At 41.7% G+C, this 22,403-nt stretch overlaps 1 protein-coding gene across 1 annotated transcript; it reads left to right on the top strand.

The window, feature by feature from the left end:
• The first annotated feature begins 6,247 nt into the window (after positions 1 to 6,247).
• On the top strand, positions 6,248 to 7,744 carry LOC141601077 (uncharacterized). The gene has a single exon (XM_074421341.1). It carries the CDS (start codon positions 6,248 to 6,250, stop codon positions 7,742 to 7,744), a length of 1,497 nt encoding a protein of 498 aa, XP_074277442.1.
• Positions 7,745 to 22,403: the final 14,659 nt, after the last annotated feature.

The following is a 22,403-nucleotide window of genomic DNA, read 5'->3' as shown; positions in this document are numbered from 1 at the left end:
AAGCTTAGTAATAATAAAGTGATTCTTATTGTTACTGCAAATGTGATGCTATTTATAGTATAATAAAGTTATAATTAATTAGATTAATTTCATCCATACGTTACATTCAAACTTGTATTAATTGTGCATGCATGCATGAGGTGAATAATGGTCAAACAGCTAATAATAATAGTGCATGCATTGGTAAAACCACAAACTTTTCAGTTTTCATAGTGGATCTGTATTTTCAACGGTTATAAGAAAAACCGTTGTTTATTGGTGTAATATGACAACGGATTTATAATAACCGTTGTTGATATATGAAATATGATAACGGCTTAACAAAGAACCGTTATCATTTTGTGTTATACATACGGTCAAACAATCAATATTGCAACTTTGAATCAGAAAAAGTAAAAATTACAGGGCATGTGCATTAGTCAAGTCACAAACATTAGAAAATCACAGATAATTAAACAATTTTTTTTAAAACGGGTTCTGTCCAACCGTTGTTGATATATGTAATATGATAACGGCTTAACAAAGAACCGTTATCATTTTGTGTTATACATATGGTCAAACACGCAATACTGCAACTTTGAATTAGAAAAAGTAAAAATTACAAGGCATGCATTAGTCAAATCAATACCGTTGTGTTTTTAGTCATTGGACAACGATTTTTTGATAACCGTTTTATTGTTACTAATTGGACAACGGTTCTTTGATAACTGTTGTGTTTTTACTAATTGGACAACGGTTTTTGAATAACCGTTGTAAGCTAATATGTTTAACACGGTAGAGTTGACCGATTCTTATTTAACTTGTATCGTTTCCACTTTCAAATTCCTAACTTGTTAAGTTTCCAATTCTTATCTTATTATTGTACCGGTTCCAATTCTTACTATCTTATTATACCGTTTCCAATACAACCCAAACTCATTATAAGTAGAATTATAATTTTCACAATCTTAACTTGTACCGTTTGCACTTTCCAATTCTTAACTTGTTAAGTCCTCCGTTAATTTTTCACATCGATTATGTCGTCAAGTTCATCAACTTATAGTGGTTCATATTATTCATCCGTTGCTGCTGATGATGATGAAGTGTCATATGAATCTCTTGCAGGACCCCCAAGTAGATTTATGTACGCTAAACCCTTTACGTGCATCATTCACAATCTCCCGTATACAGAGGACGGGCATGGAAAGGCTATTCTCTCGTATAGCCTTGACTGGTTAATAGGTTTGATTCAGTTAGCCGGATTGAATTTGGTCCAAACTATCTACCCGGACAATGATGCGCATGATGGCTTCGGGCTGTGCGCCCTCATCGAGTTTGGCGGGGGTGAGGAACGGGAATGCTTTCGTCAGGCTCGCAAACTTGAGCAGGCATTCTATAACAATGACTCTTTGAGACTCTGGTTTGATCACGATGATCACCAGGTAGGCCCATATTTATGGGTTGCGAATGAATCTGATCGTCTCCTACTACTTCCGATTCTGCACCGCCAAGGTCGCATTGCCGAGCAGGGGACAGTGCCGTTGGAATGGGAAAATGACTGTGTAGATTAGGCTGAAGGAGAAAGAGACTTATATGGTGATATTGTCTCTGAAATCCAGAGGATAGAGTAACAAAAAACATACTTCCTCCATTGAATTCCACACTACACATTTGCTTTTTCACGTTTGACAACGCTTGTTTTACGTGATAAATATCTTTAGCTTGATATTTTAATCTACTCCTAAAAACCTAAGTCATTATAATAAAAGTTAGATATTTTTCTGGCGATATTGTCTCTAAATTCCAGAGGATGGGGTAACAAAAACCGTAACAAAACATAAATAATTAAACTTTAATTCAAATAACCACCATAATCCAAATACAACTTACAATGCCAGATAATAATTAAAGACTTAATTGTTCGAATCTGATGAAGTATTAAGATACTCATTATGAATTTCGGTATAGAACAAGTCGTAGATCGGCCCTTCATTATCACCGGGAAGTGCAGGTGGAATGGCCTCTTTCTCCCATGACATAGGCACGGTGGCATGAATGTAATGCTTCTTACAATGTGTCGGCGGTTGATGATCAAGATGGGTCGCAACCCATAGATAAGGGCCCTGTTGTTTATCATCCGAATAGAAGTCCTCTTTCCCCGCAAATCTCGCCCCTAATTTTCTTCCTTGACGAAAACTATCATGGCAGTTGGCTTCGTCAAACCGATAAAAGTGAAGCCTACAAAACCGTCCTTGTTTGTAGACACAAGGTACACTTATTTAACCGCGGTGAAACCGGAGTCATGAAGTATTTGCGTCAACCATCCAAAATTAGGGTTTAAACCCTTTCCTTTCACAGCATAATGAACCGAGAGATTATGGAGAATGCAAGTAAAAGGCTGTGCGCAACGAGAATATGATTGTAGCTCTGATACACCAGCCATATTTTTTTTAGAGAGAAATTTAGAGAAAAATTAAAGAGTAAATGTTTGATAATTTAGAATTTGACCTAAAACATTATCAAGACATATTTATAGAATTATTTTGGTCAAATTGAATATTATTGATCAAATTGAATATTTATTAAAGTTCTGATAAAGTTTTGAATGCAGTAGTCAAACTGAAAAATCTAATCAAATACTGAAAACGATTGAATTGAAAAACCGTTATTTCATAATAGAAAATAATAACGGTTACGAAAAATCCGTAGCTATAACATAACAACAGGTAACAAAAACCGTTGCTGGTATAAATTTAGTAACGGTTTTCGAAATGCTGATATCTTAAACTGGTAACAGTTTTCTAACAACCGCTGATAAGAGTGATTATATTCTATAACGAGTTTTTGGAAACCGTTAAAACGTTTTTGACAACGGTTTATTAAGCAGCCGTTGTCAAATTATAATAACAACAGTTTTGGAGGGAAACTGTTATTCCTATTAGAACGGCCTAGGTTTCCGCCAATATTCGAAAAACGGTAATCTAAGTGTCATTATTAAATGCATTAAACCGTTGTGATACGCTCCTTATTGATTGCCAGATTTGGCGTAGTGTATAACCACCATGCGAAAACCCTAATAACAGCCCATTCCCGCCGGTCAACGGTGGTCAATGGTGGGTCCTGGTTAATCCCTGGTGGTCCACGGCCAGTCTCGCGATAGTGGTGGGTCATATGGTGGTCAATTTAGCGAGTTATACTCGTCTTAAAGTGAGTATGTTAAGAGACGATAGAAAGTTATCTTGTGACGATCTCCTAGCTAGAATTCTCCTCTTTGTCCGTCTAGATCTCCCTCTCTCTCTATATTGTGAGATTATGAATTTTATGATTGAATAAGGTCTCTAATTAGGTCATACCATCTATTTATAGTGATAAGGTAGGTCAAATAGAGCGGTATTAGGAAACTATGTAATTATTATAATATTTTTATTATACAATACAATTATTATTATTATTATTATTATTATTATTATTATTATTATTATTATTATTATTATTATTATTATTATTATTATTATTATTATTATTATTATTATTATTATTATTATTATTATTATTATTATTATTATTATTATTATTATTATTATTATTATTATTATTATTATTATTATTATAATTATTATTATTATTATTATTATTAAAATTCCCGATTCAAACTCCTTTATCATGTGTAAGTCAACCCCTCGGTCAATATTATTCGACTCATCTATTATTTTATTATTAATTATCGTCTTATTTGCAATTACTATTATAAATGTCTTTTAATTAATTATTCGAATTACATACATTATTCCTATAAATAATTATCAAATTACGAGGTAATACACGAAATCCGAAATCATTTTCCTTTCTACCTTATTGGTACTGGAAATTCGTGCCGTCTTACTAGAATCAAGGTCGATACCAGTTGGTTCGAAAACTTCGATGCTGCTGTGGGTTGGATTGTTTATGATTGTGGGAATGGCGTCATTTTTGAAGGTGGATGTACGTTCGGGTCTGAATCGGCCCTCCAAGCTGAGGCTTTAGGTATCCGTAAGATTCTGAAGTGGGCGCTTTCTCAGGGGATGCTGCATTTAGACGTCTCGTCTGATTGTCCCCAAGTCCTGTATCAAATCGCAGGAGTTGAGTTGGGACACCATTGGTTAGGGGAGGTCTCAAAGATATTTCCTCTTTGCTTCCTCTTTTCCATTGTTTATGTTCTAGTTTCGTACCTAGAAATCTTACTAAACGTGCTCATGGTCTAGCATATAGGGCCATGAGAAAGTAAGCAACCTTTCTTTACCACTGCAAAAAAAAATGTCTTAATTTTGGTTTATTTGTATGGCTCATTACCATCTTTTGTTTTAGACGTTTACTCTTCGGCTTTGGTGCATGTGTGTACTAACAAATAAAAGTGGATCAAGTATATCTTCAAATGCACCAGTAACTTGTAACAATTCCCTTAAGTGTATTGTTGCGCCTGGAATTTTTGAACTACTGATAGGATAGAATTCTACCCTGGCCTGACGATCAGGGTAGGTCCAACAGGGTAGTTCAAGTTTGACACCAATCGTTGAGGCTAGAATCCCGCATCATCTTCAGGATCAAGTTCAACCCTGGTCTGACAATCAGGACAGGATTGTCAGAGTAGCTCGAGTCTGGCACCAGGCAGGAGAGGACAAGAGTCAAATGTAAGGTCAATATTTGACCAAGTCAAGGGTAATTATATAACATTATTACCACTTAAATATGGTAATTAAGAAAAAGATTTGGTCATAAAGAAGGGGCATTAATAGGCATTAATGCGCAATTAAGGAGGAAATTAATGACGCAATTAAGAGAGAATATTTCCTCTTAATGGTGAAGATTACTCTACCGTTTGGAGAAGCCTATATAAAGAGAAGCAAGCATCACAAGATGGGACATTTGATGGAGAACATACACAACACATTCTACATTATCTCACATAAACATACATACTACTAGCTACACAGTACTTAGAGAACTTTACAAGGATTATCATTATCATACTTATATTCTCCCAATTACATAGTGAAATCCTCTCCTGCCTTGGTGCCCGTGTTTTTTTCCATTCAAGGGTTTTCCACGTATAAATCTATGTGTAATAATAAAGGGAAATTGCCTGCTTCTGCTCGTCCGATCAAATTAACGTTCTCTCCGTTGGCGTCGGAGGAATTGGATGTGATTCTGGAGGAAGAACAGGAAGTGGAGGTCATTACTGAGAATGCTCAGGAACAGCCGGTACGAGTGCTTAAACTCTCCGCAGATGATGTTGCAGGTGAGATTAATTACTGGTCGTCTGCTGTTTTCTGTTACATTCTGGGCGCGAAGCCTCCTAGTAGTGTGGTTACGGGTTTTGTTAAGCGAGTATGGCAATCATATGGAGTTGATCGTATTTCGTTTTTACCGAACGGCATCTTCCTGATTCGCTTTAAATCAAAAGAGAAACAGCTGGAAGTTGTTAGGAACGGTCATCTTATGTTTGATAGTAAACCGGTAATAGTAAAAGAATGGACTCCTGATGTTGAATTAATTAAACATGATGTGCAATTGATTCCAATCTGGATGAAACTATATGGTTTAGACATCAAGTTTTGGGGTCCTGGGTGTCTATCAAAAATCAGTGGTTTAGCTGGGAAATTCTTGCGTTGTGATGAGGCTACTAGTAACCGTGCATTCCTTGGGTATGCTAGAGTTTTGGTTGAGATAAAAATTGGACAGGAATTCCCTACTCAGCTTGTTTTTGAGGATGAATTGGGAAAGACTCAGAGGGTAAGAGTTGTGTATGATTGGTTGCCCCTTTCCTGTGATAAGTGTAAGGGACTTGGGCATACATCTGATTTGTGGAGGGCTGATGGGAAAAAACCTCAGAAAGTTTGGCGGCCAAAGGCAAAACCACAGGTTAAACCTGCTGCTGCTAACATAAAAACTGTGAAACCAACTCAGACACCCATTGCAAAACCTGTTCCTAAGCCTGTCTCTCCTCCTATCTCAGTGGTCACACCTATGGTGGAGCAAGTTGTCATAACGGAGACTCCTGCTATAGGACAGGAAAGGATTGATAATGGTCAGTCATTGCCAAGGAGGTTCATAAGTAAGCTGTTAAGGAATGATTCTGGGGAGCCTAGATTGTTTACCCCTAGAGGAATTACCTTCATGGATGCTCTTAATTTATCAATGCAAAAAGCAAGAACTGAAAGTAGAAGGAAATTGGGGTTCCAAGTTGCTAATTCTGAAAATGGGTAGCTTGGGATTTTGGAATGTGCGTGGTATGAATAAACTAAATAAACAACAAGATATTAGATGGTTTATTCACCAAAATAATTTAGGTTTATTTGGTTTACTAGAAACAAAAATAAAGGGGAGTAAGTGGAATAATGTTAGAACTACTATATGTAATGATTGGTCTATCTGCACAAATAATAGTCATCACCCTGGTGGTCGTGTTTGGTTACTTTGGGACCCTAACCTATATCAGGTGGATGTCTTAAATATCACTGAGCAATGTATTCGCTCAAAGGTTTATGACAAAATGCAGAAGGTGTCTTTCTTTTTCACTCTTGTCTATGGTTTTAACAAGATCCAGGAAAGAGAGAGTTTGTGGGAGAGTATTAAGGGGTATAGTGTCTATGTTGCTGGTCCTTGGTTAGTTTGTGGGGACTTCAACAGTATAACCTCTGTGGATGAAAGAATAGGGGGTGCTGCTGTCATATGGGCTGAGATTGCTCCCATGAGAAGTATGATGAGTGGGTGTAACCTTCACGAGCTTAAGGTGACTGGTTCTTACTACACTTGGAATAACAAACATGAAAATGATACAAAGGTTTACAGTAGACTGGATAGGGTGATTGTTAATGATGATTGGATCATTTCTTATCCTGATTCTGTGGCTTTGTTTTTGCCTGAAGGTCTATATGATCATTGCCCGTGTGTGATCACTCTGACTGAGAAATATATGAGGAAGAAGTCTGCCTTTAAATACTTTAATATGTGGTCTATGGCTGCAAATTTTTCTGAAGTGGTCAAGGAGGGGTGGAATTATGATGTTCAGGGTACACCCATGTTCAGAGTTGTCAATAAATTGAAGGGATTAAAGAAGAAGTTGAAGAATCTGGATAAGGAACAGTTCAGTGATATTGAGAACCTTACTCATGTTACTGAACTTTCCTTAAAGCATTTCCAAGACCACCTCTCAAAGGACCCTTTGAATCCTGATTTGTGCAATGCTGAAAGAGAATGTGCACAGGATCTAGTAAATTTAACTAAGGCTAGGAATTCTTTTCTAGCTCAAAGAGCAAAGGAGAATTGGGTAAAAAATGGGGATGAGAATACTGCATTCTTTCATGCTAGTATTAAGAGAAGAAGGGCTCATAACAGGGTTTATCATTTCAAAGATAAGGAGGGGAAGCTGTGTACTACACCTCAAAGATTCAAGTCTGCCTTTGAGGAGTATTACATAGGCTTGCTTGGCTCTTCTAATGAGGTGACTTTTGTTCATAAGGGAGTCATTAGAGCTGGTAAGTGTTTAACTGATGAGCACAGGGAGATTCTTACCAGATTTGTTACTGATGATGAGATAAAAAATGCAATGTTCTCCATCCCTGGTACTAAAGCCCCAGGTCCTGATGGGTATAATAGCCAGTTCTTCAAGGACTCATGGGCTATTGTAGGGAAAGACATTTGCATTGCTGTCAGAAATATGATTAGCTCAGGGAAAGTGCTGAAGGAAGCTAATAATACCACACTCACTTTGATTCCTAAAGTTTAAGTTCCAGACAGTGTTACTCAGTTCAGGCCCATTGCCAGTTGTAACACTGTATATAAGTGTATGGCTAAAGTGTTATGTTCAAGGTTAAGCTGTATTTTGCCTGATATCATCCACCCTTCTCAGAGTGCTTTTATTGCAGGGAGGGATATTGTGAGCAACATTTTAATATGTCAAGACCTCATAAAATTATATAATAGAAAGATATGTTCCCCTAGAATCATGATGAAGATTGATCTCCAAAAGGCGTATGATTCAATTGAATGGAGTTTTTTACATGATATGCTAGTCCATCTCCAATTTCCTAAGACTAGCATTGATCTTATTATGCAATGTGTGTCTTCCCCTTTTTACTCATTGGCTCTGAATGGGGAAGTATTTGGTTTTTTTAAAGGGAGAAGAGGGTTAAGGCAAGGGGACCCTCTATCCCCCTTGCTGTTTACTATATGTCTGGATTATTAGAGTAGACTTTTTAGAGTGCTTCACCTGTTCCCTGAGTTTAAATTCCAACTTCTATGCAATAAACTCAGCCTGAATCATTTGTGTTTTGCAGATGATTTATTGCTGTTTAGCAGGGGTGATTTGAATTCTATTACTCTAATGATGAGGGCCTTCAGTACTTTCTCCTTGGCGTCTGGTCTCCACATGAATAGTAGCAAATCCAGTTTCTATTGTAATGGGATGGGTGACAGTCAGGTAAAGGATATTGAGGCACTTACTGGCATGAAGAGGCAGTATCCCCTTTAAGTACATGGGTGTCAAAGTAATGCCTAAAAGACTGGGGGTGCTTGATTGTCAGTGCTTAGTTGATAAGGTCACTGAGAGGATACAGAGAATAGGGGCTAAACAACTGTCATATGCAGGGAGAGTTGTCCTTATTTCTGTTGTGCTTAGTGCTCTTCATAGTTATTGGGCAAGAATTTTCATGATCCCAAAACTTGTTCTAAAGAAGATTGATACAGTCTGTAGAGCTTTCCTCTGGTATGGTACTGAGAATAGAGAACGTCCCCATTTGGTAGCCTGGACTCAGTAAATGAGATATTTACACCCTCAAACTTACGTGTATTGATGTTTGCAAGGTAGAAGACTTTAGAGACAAGTTTTCTCGTAGCGACTACTCACGATCAAAGAAGTTTAAAAGAGTGCCTTAAAAAAGGATTTTGTTTTGAAAATGAGTTTAAAGTATGTTAATTAAAACATGTTGATTAATGTTAAGTTGGTTGAATGGGTCGTTCGAATGCACGACGACGATACCAAACAATATGTGTAAGGCTTGTGTTTACGATCGGTAGGTCATAAACACGTGTCGATTTTGTGACTTAGGAAGTCGAGTCTAGAATTTTAAGGGAGAGGTGAAGGGGCGGACGCTCGCGTGAGTATTGTGGTATGTGATGGTGGGTATTTATAGGGAAATGTTGGATGGTAGGTCGGTTGAGTTTGCTTGGAGGCTAAGCAGACACCCCATTGAGGCGCGAGCAAGCCTGCTATGCACTGGGGTGCCCTGTCCTTTTCAATTTGGACGTGGCCAATTCTCCATCCTTTGTTTGGTTGGTTTGATTTGTGGCAATCAAATAGGATGTTGTGTAACAATATGGGCATCTAATAAGATGATTTTAGGTGTTACTTGAGGTAGGTGTTTTGTGTGCTTGACTCGGGTTTGACCCGTGTGAGTCGGGATTTGAATTTGGAGTCGGTTTTTGGCCCGGTGTCAGTTTTGACTCTAATTAGGGTCATTTTAATAGAAATGACATGATAAAGACATTCATGGCATTATATTTGACATTCCAGATTTGGTTTGACTCGGGTTGACTCAGGTTGACTCGAGTTGCGGGTTTCTGAGTCGGTTTTGGGTCCGAAGACGGTTTTAACTCTAAATAGTGTTATTTTAATGCAAATGAAGTTAGAAAACCATTTATGAAATCACTTTTCATATCCGAGTAGTGCATTAAACCGTCTCTTGTATAGCCAATCTACGCACGCATATCAAAAACATGTTATTGTCCGATCATCATCGGGTGGTTTTTGGAAGGTGCAGATACTGGGTATCTACAGAGCCCCCACTTTGAGTGAGGCTTGAACAGGGCAAAAGTCAAAGTATGATCTCCAGTTCAATCGAAGATTACAACCTGAAGACCATTGCGACGTCGAGGCGACTCAAAAAGGTTTTAGCCAAGGACCTGCCGTCGGGAAGGGCGACGTCGAGGCGACTCGGGGATTCGAGTCAAGGACCTGTCGCCGAGAATATTTTGGAGTCTGTCGACTTCCGGTTCGAGTCGTTTAAAGTCCATTAGACTACGTATAAAGGCTCGCTAGACATAAGAAGGAATCATACCTGGGGCATCTTTGGGATATGTCCTTGAATCTTTTGCGTGCAAAGGCTCACCAGCCGGTGTTGAAGGTGGTGTGTTTTGAGGCTCGCCAGCCATAGGAAGGAGTCATACCTGAGGAATCTTCGGGATATGTCCTTGAATTGCTTCTTGTGCGCGTGCAAAAGCTTGCCAGCTTGTCAAAAAGAGTCGTACACGAGGCATCATCGGGATACGTCCTTGAGTTGTATCTTGTTTGTGGACAAAGGCTCGCCATCCATGGTGGTCGAAAGATCGACTGTGGGAAATAGCATGTGTGACATCCATTTGAAAATCGGCACTCGTTGGGGAGTTAGAAACTTCTCAGGACTCACCGGGGATTGTGGACAGCGGGGGTGCCCACGGGGGCGCTTGGGAGGAAGAGAACAAGCGTTTGCATTTTTGTTGGAGTCGCCACCAATTTTTATAGGAAATTGGAACCGTTCGAATACCTCGTGTCATGTCAAAACACAAAGTAGAGACATGAACACTAAGCAATCATTACCCTTAGCATTCTATGTCTAGAATGACTCTCGTGGATGCCAATGAACACGGGTATTCACGGAGATCTGGAGTAAGGGGTGAGGGTACGTATTAGGAAGCTCTTTTGATCGAACACCTAATCCCGCCCGCCTCGATAGCGGCCTCTACTAATGATTAGGGACATCATTTATACTCGATATATCGTCGGTTGAATGCATGCAATGCAACATCCAAGTTTTAATCCTAACATGTGAGAATTAGGCTAAGTCGGTTGACACGTAATTTAGCAAACAATTGGGTCGAAGTAGGATTTAATGTTCAATTACATGTGAAAACATACAAATGATACAAGAAATAATGACAAAAACAATAAAGAAAATTGCAATAATGAAAATTACAATAATTACAATGGATTAGGCGATTTATGTCGAAAATACCTTTAAAACGGATAATTTGAGAAAAAGAATAAAGGAATGAATTAACGAACAAAAGAGAAGGTGATAATACGAATAATAGTTAATTATACGTGAGCTAATCAAACTAGGTCAAGGCAAAAACGGAGTTCAGGGACAGAATTCAACCCGGAACAGGCGCAGCAGAGCTGCGTCTCTTGGAAAAGGCGCAGCGATTCTTTGCGTCTGTTCTGACTTCGACCCTGGCGTGTGAAGCGAATTGCGTGTTGTTAATACTTGTTGGTAAATTTAATGATTGATTAAATTATTTACTCGGATGAAAGTGATTAATAGGTTATTTACATGTGATTGATGGTCATAAAAGCGATAAAACACGGATAAGACGGAATTAAACGAATTATTTACATGAAATAATGATGGATTAGTGACATGGGTGAACGAAATAAACTAAACATGATGAATTAACGACCAATTAATGACGAATATGACAATAGACAGATGAAAATATATCAAGGATCGAATTCCAGAAACTCGATATGAACAAATTGAATTCCTACAACCCGGATTGAATTTAATGACGAAAACCCGCAAATATGAGATTACTTGGGATTTAAGTCGGATTTTAATGACAAATTAAACATGTTAATGATGATGATTAATATACATGTGGAATTATTACGATTGTATGTCAAAGAATTAACAAAAACGAACGAAACAAACAAAAGCAACGAATTACAGAAGACGAAGGAAAAAGAAAGGAAGCAGGAACTGCGGCGGCCTCACGAAGAGGCGCAGCAGGAACTGCGCTCCTTCGAAGAGGCGCAGCAGTTGCTGCGTCCTTTCTCGACGTTTGTCTACTGGAAATCCGTAAAAAGGAGGTTTTGAACACGGTTTTAGAAATCGGTTTTAAAAAGTACTTTCGACATAAACCTTACATTTGTGATACAAAAAGGTAAATAACAATAAATAAAAGAGAGATTTACACCCTCAGATTTACATGTTTGACGAAACGAGAAGGACTAAGATATCGATTAGTGATGCTCGACGCGAATGTAACGAAAGGGCCCTCGTAAGAGGAATTAAAACGAATTGATTAAGTTGATTGATTGTGGAGTTGGTCAAATTGGTCGGTCATGCAAACGAGGCTGGTACTCAGAAGGATCCGAGCTTACGTGGTCGAATGTTCAAGCACGTAGACGCCAAAAAGTAAGAAAAAAGGTCTAGAATGCAAAGGGAGAAGAGAAGGGCGGACACTCGCGTGAGAAATATGAGGAGCGAAGGCTCCTATTTATATTAATCACGTGGAGGAATTAGGGTTTCAGAGACTCTTTGGAAGTGAATCTCGGAAATATATGAAAAAGAAACGGGAAATACGCAGAAAAGGACCTGGGAAGAGGCGTAAGCGGCGACCATCGCGTCTCTTGGAAGAGGCGCAGCACCTGCTGCGTCTGTTCCCAAGTGGTTTCCTCCTGCGGAAGAAAGATTTCCGTGTTTAAGTTATGGTAGGACGGAATAGTTTGGTTTTCCTTAATATTTTATGTGAATATTTCGGGAAATGGCTTACCAAAGGATGAAAATTATGAAATATGGAATGGAAATATCCGGAACATTCCAAAACATTCTGACTCGGGATTTAACGGTTATCAGAAAATGAAGACGGTTTCAGGCCCGGACTCCAAATGTACTCTAATTACTATCAAAACGACCGTATCGGCACGTAGATGACAACTAAGAGGTAGACATTAATATTTGAGCAATCACTTGACGATAAACTTACGAACTGTCACAAATCGTTCCGCGTACCAAACATGCGGCCCAATCATCACCGGGTGGTTTCCGAGAGGTGCGGAAATGAGGTATCTACAGAGCCCCCACTTTGACTGAGGCTTGGACAAGGCGAAAGTCAAAGTATAGCCATCAGGTCAATCAAAGATTACAACCTGACGACTATGGCGACGCGAGGCGGCTCAAGGGGTCTGAGCCAAGGACCTGTCGTCGGGAACATTTTAGAGTTTGTCGACTATCGGGGAGGGTCGTTTAAAGTCTATTAGACTACTTAAGGAGGCTCGCCAGCCATAAGAAGAAACCATACCTGAGACTTCTTCTCGCGATGCTTCCGGAGGTGCATGGGAGCTATCAAGCGTAGGGGCTAAATAAGGTGAGCATCAGGACACAGGCGGGAACTACTGAGAGAAGACTGCTTGGGTAGTCTTCGAGAAATAATTGCGAAATAGCAGGACACGGGCGGGAACTGCTGAGAGAAGGCTGCTTGGGTAGTCTTCGAGAAATAATTGCGAGTAGCGGGACACAGGCGGGAACTGCTGAGAAAAGGCTGCTTGGGTAGTCTTCGAGAAATAATTGCGAGTAGCAGGACACAGGCGGGAATTGCTGAGAGGAAACAATGTTGATCTCCATGTCTTGAAAGGGAAAGTGTATCCGCTTACTCTCGTTGGGGAACATGATCGGGAATTAATCTCCATGTCGTGAGAGGGAAAGTATATCCGCTTACTCTCGTTATAACGAAGGCGTGTTGACACCTGTGAAGGAATAAATGCTCGTTGCGACGAGCAAAGGTCTCGGAAGAAATAAATAATATGCAACAGTCTGCTGCTGGCTTGGAAAATGCGGGCCGGAACGAAAGAAAATCGTCAAACGGACCAAAAGGATAAAATAGCATCGGGGAAGAGGCGCACCAAAGATAGGCCCACAAATAACGAACTCATAACGAATTTTTGAAAATTCGTATGGAGGGAACACAAGGAAGAGGCGCAGCAAGAGCTGCGTCTCTTGGAAGAGGCGCAGCGCCTGCTGCGTCTATTCCCCAAAGTGTTTTTTCTGCGTAAAAACGCGATAATCAGAGGAGTTGAAATCATTTGTTCGAAACATCAATTCTCTCTTTCTCTCTCAAATTTTCACCATTTCCGCAAAGGTTTGATCCAAAAGCTTGCATTAATCATGACTAATCGAGGTATGTGTCTCATTCTTGCATTAATCTTCCGTATCGGCTCAATTTTGAATCGAAAAATTAGGGTTTATGACCCAATTGATCGAAAATTTGGGGCTTTTCCCCCAAATGCATTTGACTTGTCAAATTGACATTAGAAATGGATAATTGGTAATATAAGGAACATAACCATGTATTTGTCTCAAATTTTCGTTGAGTTTTGAGCCTTTGAGTGAAATTTGAGACGGTTTCACAGCTAAACCGTAAATTGCTTCGAAAATAGCCTTAGGATTGCCCATTTGTGATGAAACTTGATATTTGGGATCCTTGGATGATGGGTAAACTTTATACCATCTCGGAATTTTGGTTTGCGACAGCTTTTTCAGGACACTTTTCTAGGGCATAATCGCCGTTATAACGAAATGCTGCCGAAATTTCGACTTGAACCCAAGACTAGGCTTCAAATTAGGCTTGACTTTACCCAAATTACCACATGAGTGATCGAGTTGGTGAGAATATGGCCAAATATGGCGCGAAAAGAGCGGTTTCAGGGCTTCCAAAGGCTTGAAAGTCCCTTAACCAAGGCTTGTCGTCACGTGACGCGGCCTAAATTTGCTTTAATGTTGCAGGTGATGAGGCTTCTACTTCTGGGAGGACTCCCATGGAGATAGATGTTGCTACTGTTGAGGAGGCTTTAGAGCAGGCCTTCACCGCTGCGGTGATGGCTGCTGGGGACGAGATCCATGAGGAGGAGGCTGTTGAGGAGGAGGAGGCCCCGAGACGGGCCAACGTTGGACGAGGAGGTCGTCAGCTAAGAGGAGCTCCTGCGTGGGCTGAGACCTGGGAGAGTAGGCACTTGTTGTGGGCTGCAGAGGGTCACCTGTCCTACAGGACGGTGAAAGTTTGGTAAATAGGAATTCACTACTCATCACCCCTCTTCTTTCATTCATTTGTTCATAATTTCTTTCAATTTTCATTCAAAACTAAAGATAGCTTTTGTTTCAAATCGTAATAGGAGGCCGGGAACATCAGGTCGTTCTCGGGCTACACGACAGCGATGGAGTGCTACGAGCGGCTGTCGGCGGAGGAGCGCGCCATGATCGAGCGCGGAGCGTTCGGTGCTTTGGTACAGGCCTGGAGGGATATCGCGAAGAGGAAGGTGCGGGCTAACCTTAGCCTGGTCCGCGCTTTCTTGGAACGATTCTGGGATACGACTTCCACGTTTCACATGCCTTTTGTTGAGGTGGGAGTCACTCTGGAGGACTACGGCATGATTTCTGGTCTGCCGTGTGGGTCTGAGGCTGTGGAGTGGCCGGAGACTGCCATGAGGGTGGACTCGGCCGAGGCTAGGAGGTTGATCGGCTGGAACTTGTCGCCGAGGGCTATCACAGTGCCGGATTTGGTGCCAAGCTCCTACGTTCGAGACTACTTTGCGGGAAAGATCCCGGCGCTGGTGACGATTGACGGGAGGGAGACGGCTCCTCCTCCCCGTGTAAAGCGAGCGGAGGGTCCGTTTGTGGCTCCGGTGGTTTCTGTCTTCGATTTACCTCGGAGACAAGGGCGAGAGGTCACGTCGACGAAGCTTCTTCCCTTCCATTCGACCCGAGCTCCCTAGGGCGTTGGGACCGGGTCATCATTGGTTTTGCGGTCCTCATCCGCTACATGAGGGCCATGGTTCGTCCGGAGTTGATGGAGAAGGGGACTTCTCCCCGGCGCCGTCGGACCGGACTATTCTGGAGGTATGAACCTTCATTTAGACCAAAATCAATTCCTTTCTTTATCAAATTACGAAAGATCGTTATTAACTATCTTGCTTCGCAGCGTGGGTGTACTCCTACTTCCCGGCCTCGCGCCCAAGAGGACGGAGCAGCTGGAGAAGGCCTATCCCGTGATGAGGGATTGGGTGATGTGCAGGACGAAGAGCAAGCGTTCTTCTCACGATGTCTACCTGCGGGACGTGAACGCTCTTCAGCTAGACAGCGTAAGCATCTCATATTCATTTGCTTCTATATTGCTTTAAAATTGATCATAAGAATGATTCCTTTGTTTATCTTGTCTCAGTGGGCGCCCAGGCCTTGGGCGGAGTACGCTGACGCGCCTCCTTTTGTAGCTGAGGTCCTTCGACCTAGGAGCTCGAGCCGACTGCTGTTGAGGACGTCGATGGGTCTTGTGTGGTACTTGGGCGAGCGCTTGGCTCGTCAATGCTCTCGGGACGTGCTGACGGTTCCCATCGATCCTCCTAGGACGATGTTCCGGGAGCCTTCTGAGGCAGAGAGGGAGGCGGACTTGGCTGGCGCTAGTGGTGACGCCCTCCTTCTTCCTGGCGAGGACTACTCGACGTTCCTCTACGGGAGGCTGGCGTACTGGCGGGTAGTGGTGAGCATCTTTACTCTTCTTCTTTACTAAGATGAAAGATCATCGATTAATGAGAGACATTTGACTTTGCAGGAGGTTGAGGCGGCGGGCATCGAGCCCCCAGAGTACCCCGAGACCCTCGAGTACACTGACGCGACCGGGAGGACGACAATCTCCGAGCTGCGTGACTTTGACGTGGCTGTGATGGATGCTGGCCTGGACGATTGGCAGCATCTGATTCGGAGGGTAAACCTCTAATTTTGCATAACTTTTTGTGTAAGAACACATTTGATTGAGTTTGTTCAAATTGAGAACTTCTTTTTGAAAATGCAGGTCGCGCCGTCTCGGTTCGTGGCGTTATGGAGGGTGGCCAACCGGCTGCGAGGTACTTCCGTCGAGGACTTATCGGCGGTCGAGGCCGTCAGGTATGAACCTTGTGCCTGTTTCATTTTTGAATTTTGATTTTCCAATTTTGCTTGAAACGATTGACATGAGCCAATTTTGTTGTTTACAGGGTGACCGTGAGCTGGAGCGAGAGTTGACCCAGTCTCGGGAGGAGACAGCTCGCTTGTTGAGGGAGCTCGAGGTTCGAGACGCCGAGATTGTTGCTCTTGCGGCAAGGGTTGCAGAGCTGGAGGGCGACCAGTAGTAGTTTTGTGTAGTTTTTGTTTGTTTGTTGGCTGTATTTTGCACAGTTGTACATTTGGACCTTCATTTTGAACATTCTGGACTTTATTTGGGGCTCGAGCCCCTGGTTTGTTGTACATTTCCCTTTTTGGTTGTATATAAGATGGCATGAGTGCCTTTGTTGCTGGGTTGCGTTGCTTGTACCTGCAGGTTAGCTTTGAATAGGTTTGGTAGATGACGGTTTATGCCGTCATGCCGCCGAAATTGACATAGAAATCACGCGAGACATACATTTGTATATACATATGGCCTTAATTAGCGCAAAACGAAAGACTCAAAAAAATGCAAAAATTTGCAAAAAATTTGTCGGAAATGACCGGACGGTAGGGAGGGTTACCCCCTAAAAAATGAAAAGACAGAAATCTATAAGTTAGAAGTGAGATGATTTAAAAAAGAAATGAAATAAATGTAAATCGAAATGAGAATTATTTCCTAAAATGAATTAATAAAAAATGGAAATTATTTCCTAAAATGAAAATGCGCAAGTGTGGTAAAATGACGAAAATGTCGACGTCGCCTCGAAATGCGTGCCCGCGGAATTAGGAAACCTGAAACATGGTAATTTTCACGTATTTACCAAAATAATAATCCGTACGAATAGGAAATTATCTGTCATGGAATTAGGAAAGATCCAACGCGGAAAATCACAGAAGTGAAGCTGGGGAAGAGGCGCAGCATGAGCTGCGTCCCTTTGAAGAGGCGCAAAGCAGTCTTTGCGCTGTTCCCAAGTTGTTCCATTCTGGCAGATTTTTGGAAACAGAAATTAGTATAAATAGAAACGTCGATGGAGCTTTTATTCACACAATTCTTCCGTCTCTTCTTCGTCTTTATTACATAAAATTCTCAAAAAAACTCTTCATCATGAATACTTTGGAGATTTCGTTTGAAGGAATGAACCAATGAATTTTCGAACATGGAGAAATATGATATGGGCGCCTATAATCTTGGGTCGTTGTTGAGTTTAAAACTCATCAAGGTTGTCAAACCGTTCTTGGATGCTTGCCTTGACTATTGGGACCCGAATTACCATGTTTTTGCGTTTCCTGGAGGCGATATTTGCCCATTTCCTGAAGAAATTGCCGCTATTGGTGGGTGGGACCCTGAACACTTGCCTGCCATTCCTTCTACTTCGCAAGGGTATAAGAGCAAATTTAGAGACTTGCTTGGGTTTACTAGACTTTAGGTGGACCGTCTATTGACTTCGAAGGGAGTGCGAATGTTGGACTTCATTGATCGATTCATCAATAGGGCCGACCCCACCGTTTCTTATGTTGCTAGGCGGAGGGCATTTGGTTTTTGCTTGTTGCATGTGTATGTCTTCCAAAGGCATGTTGATGAAGACTTGAGAGGTGATCCCCGTCTTCTGGGCCTTATTGAGCAAATGGAGCTACGCAGGAGCCCAGCTTGTTTATGCTTAGGAGAGATCCTGTTGGGCTTGGATAATAGGAAAGCCAATCGTGACCTACCGTATTTGGGAAGTCCCGTCATTCTGCAGGTAAAAGACATTTCTTTCCTTTTCTTTTTATTTTCTTTCTTTTTTGCGTCTTTTTTTTTCGTCTTTTTTTTTTTGTCTTTTTTTGTTTTTGTTTTGTTTTTTTCTTTTTTCTTTTTTGATGTCTAATACCTGCTTTTGGTAGGTTTGGCTTATGGAACGGCTCCGAATGATCGAGCCCCCAGTTCATGTTCCTTCCTATCATGCTCGTTCAATTGCAATGAGGACTAGGCTTTACCTGGTGGATTTCACCCGAGTCTGCAATTATTGGGAGAACAAACTGAAGAGCGATGATGGTCCCTTGATTAGGTGGATTGTGCTGTGGTGGCATCTCAAATCTGTCACTGGAGTGTCTTCTTTGGATCCTACTCGGTCCGTGCGCATTCCTGGTTTGGAGTTTATGGTGTGCATTTTCCCGGAGAGGCTGATGAGACAGGTGGGACTAAAACAGACAATCCCGAAGCTTGATACCGTCCCGCAGACTGCTGTGGCGCTTACTACAGAGAGCCGAAGGGAGTGGGCCATTAAATGGGCTCAAAGAAATGTGTGGCTCTTGAACTCTTCTGCAAATGCCTTGTGGGAGTCGGATTCTTATCTGCGATGGAGGAAAGCTACTACTCCGGAAGAGCACGAGAGATCGAGGAAGCGTAAGCCCCTTGACTACAAGGTGCGCGAGGTAGAGAAAGAAAAAGAGAAGCATTTGACTGAGGGAGAGGAAGAAGCCGGGTTTCGAGTCGTTCATCCTTCGAAGAAACCGAAGACCTCTCCTGTCGTAGAGATGGTGATTGGCAAGAATGGGAAGTCTAGGCCTCGAGAAAGACCTTTGGTGATTAGGTCGGAAGTGGCGCAAGAGCGTCCGGCTCGAGGTCGTGACAAGAAATATGACAAGAATGACAAGGGCAAAAGGAAGATGGAGGAATAGCCCGAGTCTTTATTTATTATTTGTTATTATTATTATTTATTGTTGTAATAAAAAAGGTGAGGTTTTTAGAATCCTAGCCTATTCTATTTTTATTATGTAGCGTACTATTATTATTTGAAAATGAAATAAAAAAGGCTAAATGGTTACGAAACCGTTGTGATTTTCTATTTATTATTCTTGTCGAATTCCAAATGCAATGCAAATGTCCTTCTATTTACATTTTGAATATAATGGGTTGTATCCTGTGAAGGATTGCCTACGTATTCACTTAAAAAATGAAATCAAACCCTTGTGCGTAGTTCGAGTAAATGTAAAAGAATAATTGTTCTAAGCAAGAGCTTTTAATGAACTTAGAAAATAAGCATGAGCTTTTGCTTACTCTGAAGGTGCAAATTTAGTTTATTAGATGACATGAGGATGACAAATTTGTCAAAATGCAAGAGCATAGTGACATTAGCTTATTTCGGCTTGGCCAGGGGCCGTTTATTTAGTGCCACAAGAGCGACACGTGGGGTTACGCGAGGCGCGTTTTTGTTCCTATTCTAGGCGTAGTACCGTTTTAATTGGTCGAGGTTTGTTGGGTTGGAAAACTCATTCCCGTCAAGGCCTGTGATTCTAACCGCACCCCCTGGAAGTATGGATTTGACTAGAAATGGTCCGGCCCAATTAGGTTTGAATTTTCCCCGTGGGTCAACAGGTAGAAGAGCTCTAACCGATTTAAGTACTAAGTCTCCTTCCTTGATGTTCCTTGGCCTAACCCTTTTGTTGAAAGCTCGTTTGATACGTGCTTGATATATTTGGACATTATGCAAGGCGCGTAGCCTACGTTCATCCAGGAGGATGAGTTCTTCATATCTATCCCTCTTCCAATCGGCTTCTGGGATTTGACTTTCGAGTAGGATACGCAAGGATGGTATCTCTAGCTCGACCGTTTGTACGGCTTCCATGCCGTAGGTCAAATAGAAAGGAGTAGCCCCAGTGGGCGTCCTAACAGATGTACGATACCCCCACAAAGCAAAGGGTATCTTGCTTGGCCAATCTCGATAGTTGTCAATCATTTTCTTGAGAATCGTGACAACATTCTTGTTTGCGGCCTCTACCGCGCCGTTAGTCTGTGGTCTATAGGGCGAAGAGTGGTGATGCCTAATCTTGTATTTGGCTAGCAATTGCTCAGTCTCAGCTTGGAAATATGATCCATTATCACTAATGATCTCATGTGGGCAACCGTATCGACAGATGATGTTGTTTTGTATGAACTTTGCCACATTTTTGGCCGTGAGACTAGTGTAGGAAGCCGCTTCTACCCCTTTGGTGAAATAGTCGATTGCCACTAGGATGAAACTGTGACCTCCTGTTCCGGCTGGGGTTATCTTCCCGATTATGTCAATTCCCCAAGCAGAAAATGGCCAAGGAGATGTCATCGTATAGAGTAATGAAGGAGGGACATGTTGTACATTTCCGAAGATTTAGCAATTGTGGCAATGTCTTACATATTTGATGCAATTGGATTCCATTGTGGTCTAATAATACCCCAAACATGTGATTTTCTTTGCCATCATGGGCCCACTCATGCGAGGACCGCATTCTCCATCGTGGACCTCTTCCATCACTTTCCGCGCCTGTGAATGATCAAGGCAACATAGGATTACACCAAGAGGTGTTCTTTTGTATAATTCTCCTTGCATGAGAACGTATTGGGAAGCTAGTAGGCGTATAGCATGTTGTCCCCTCTTGTCCATATCGGGTGGATAGGTACCATTGAGCTTGAAATTCAGGATTGCTTGGAACCAGGGTTCCTGCGCGATTTCCTCTTCGTCGGTGATTTGGTGGACGTAAGCCGGCTCTGACCGTCGTTCGATGCACAAAGGCATTTCCACCATGTGATCTGGCATATTAATAAAAGATGCAAGTTTCGCAAGAGCGTCTGCGAATTGATTTTCTTCCCGAGGTAGGTGTAGATACGTCACGTGATCAAAGAATTGGACAACTTGGTCTATTCTGGCTTGATAAGGTGCTAGGCTTTCGCTTCGAATTTTCCAAGATCCTGTAACTTGGTTGATGATCAAGGATGAATCCCCATGTACTCGGAGGTTTTTAATGCCTAAGCTCACTGCCGTTTGTAGTCCAATGAGACAAGCTTCGTATTCTGCAGCGTTATTTGTCACCTCGAAGTCGAGTTTGACAGCAATTGGTGTATGCTCGCCTTCAGGAGAAATGAGCAACACTCCTATTCCAAATCCTCTTAAGTTTGATGCTCCATCAAAATAAAGGTCCCAGGAGTCTACGTCAGTTTGGAGTATATCCTCGTCTGGAAATGACCAAGTGTCTATCGTTTGTGCATCATTGATGGGATTTTCTGCAAAGAATTCGGCAACGGCGCGCCCTTTTATGACTTTCAGAGGCACGTATTTGAGGTCAAATTCTGAGAGCATCAGAGTCCATATTGCTAGGCGTTCGTTGAGGACGGGTTTCTCGACCAGGTATTTGACTAGATCCATTTTGGAGTATATTTTGACGGAGTAGCTAAGCATGTAATGGCGTAGCTTCTTCGTTGCCCACACAAGAGCGAGGCATGTCTTTTCGAGTTGTGAGTATTTGCACTCGTACTCCAAGAACTTCTTACTAACGTAGTAGATAGCTCTTTCTTCGCTTCCTACAGTTTGAGCTAGCATGGCACCCATGGTCGTTTTTCTTCGTGAGATATAAACCAAGAGGTTGATCTCGTTGAGGTGGCATGAGCACTGGTGGTTTAGCCAATATCTCTTTGATTCAGTCAAATGCCTTCTGACAGTCATCATCCCACATGGTGTGATCCGTTTTCTTGAGCTTCTTGAAGATAGGCTCACAAATCATGGTGAGTTTCGATATGAATCGACTTTTCCCAAGAATCCTCTTACTTCTTTTTCTGTTTGGGGTTGTGGCATTTCGATCAGAGCCTTGATCTTGGAAGGGTCTATTTCTATACCTCGTTGGCTAACGACGTATCCCAAGAGTTTGCCAGATGTTACTCCGAATGTGCAT

This window comes from Silene latifolia, chromosome 9 (assembly GCF_048544455.1).
Source record: "Silene latifolia isolate original U9 population chromosome 9, ASM4854445v1, whole genome shotgun sequence".
Taxonomy (NCBI): Eukaryota; Viridiplantae; Streptophyta; class Magnoliopsida; order Caryophyllales; family Caryophyllaceae; genus Silene; species Silene latifolia.
Note: the sequence above shows the minus strand (reverse complement) of the source record. Positions and strands in the feature narration are given on the sequence as shown.

Excerpts from the sequence above, each read along its gene's own strand:
- LOC141601077 (XM_074421341.1), top strand. The coding sequence starts at position 6,248 with ATGAATAAACTAAATAAACAACAAGATATTAGATGGTTTATTCACCAA.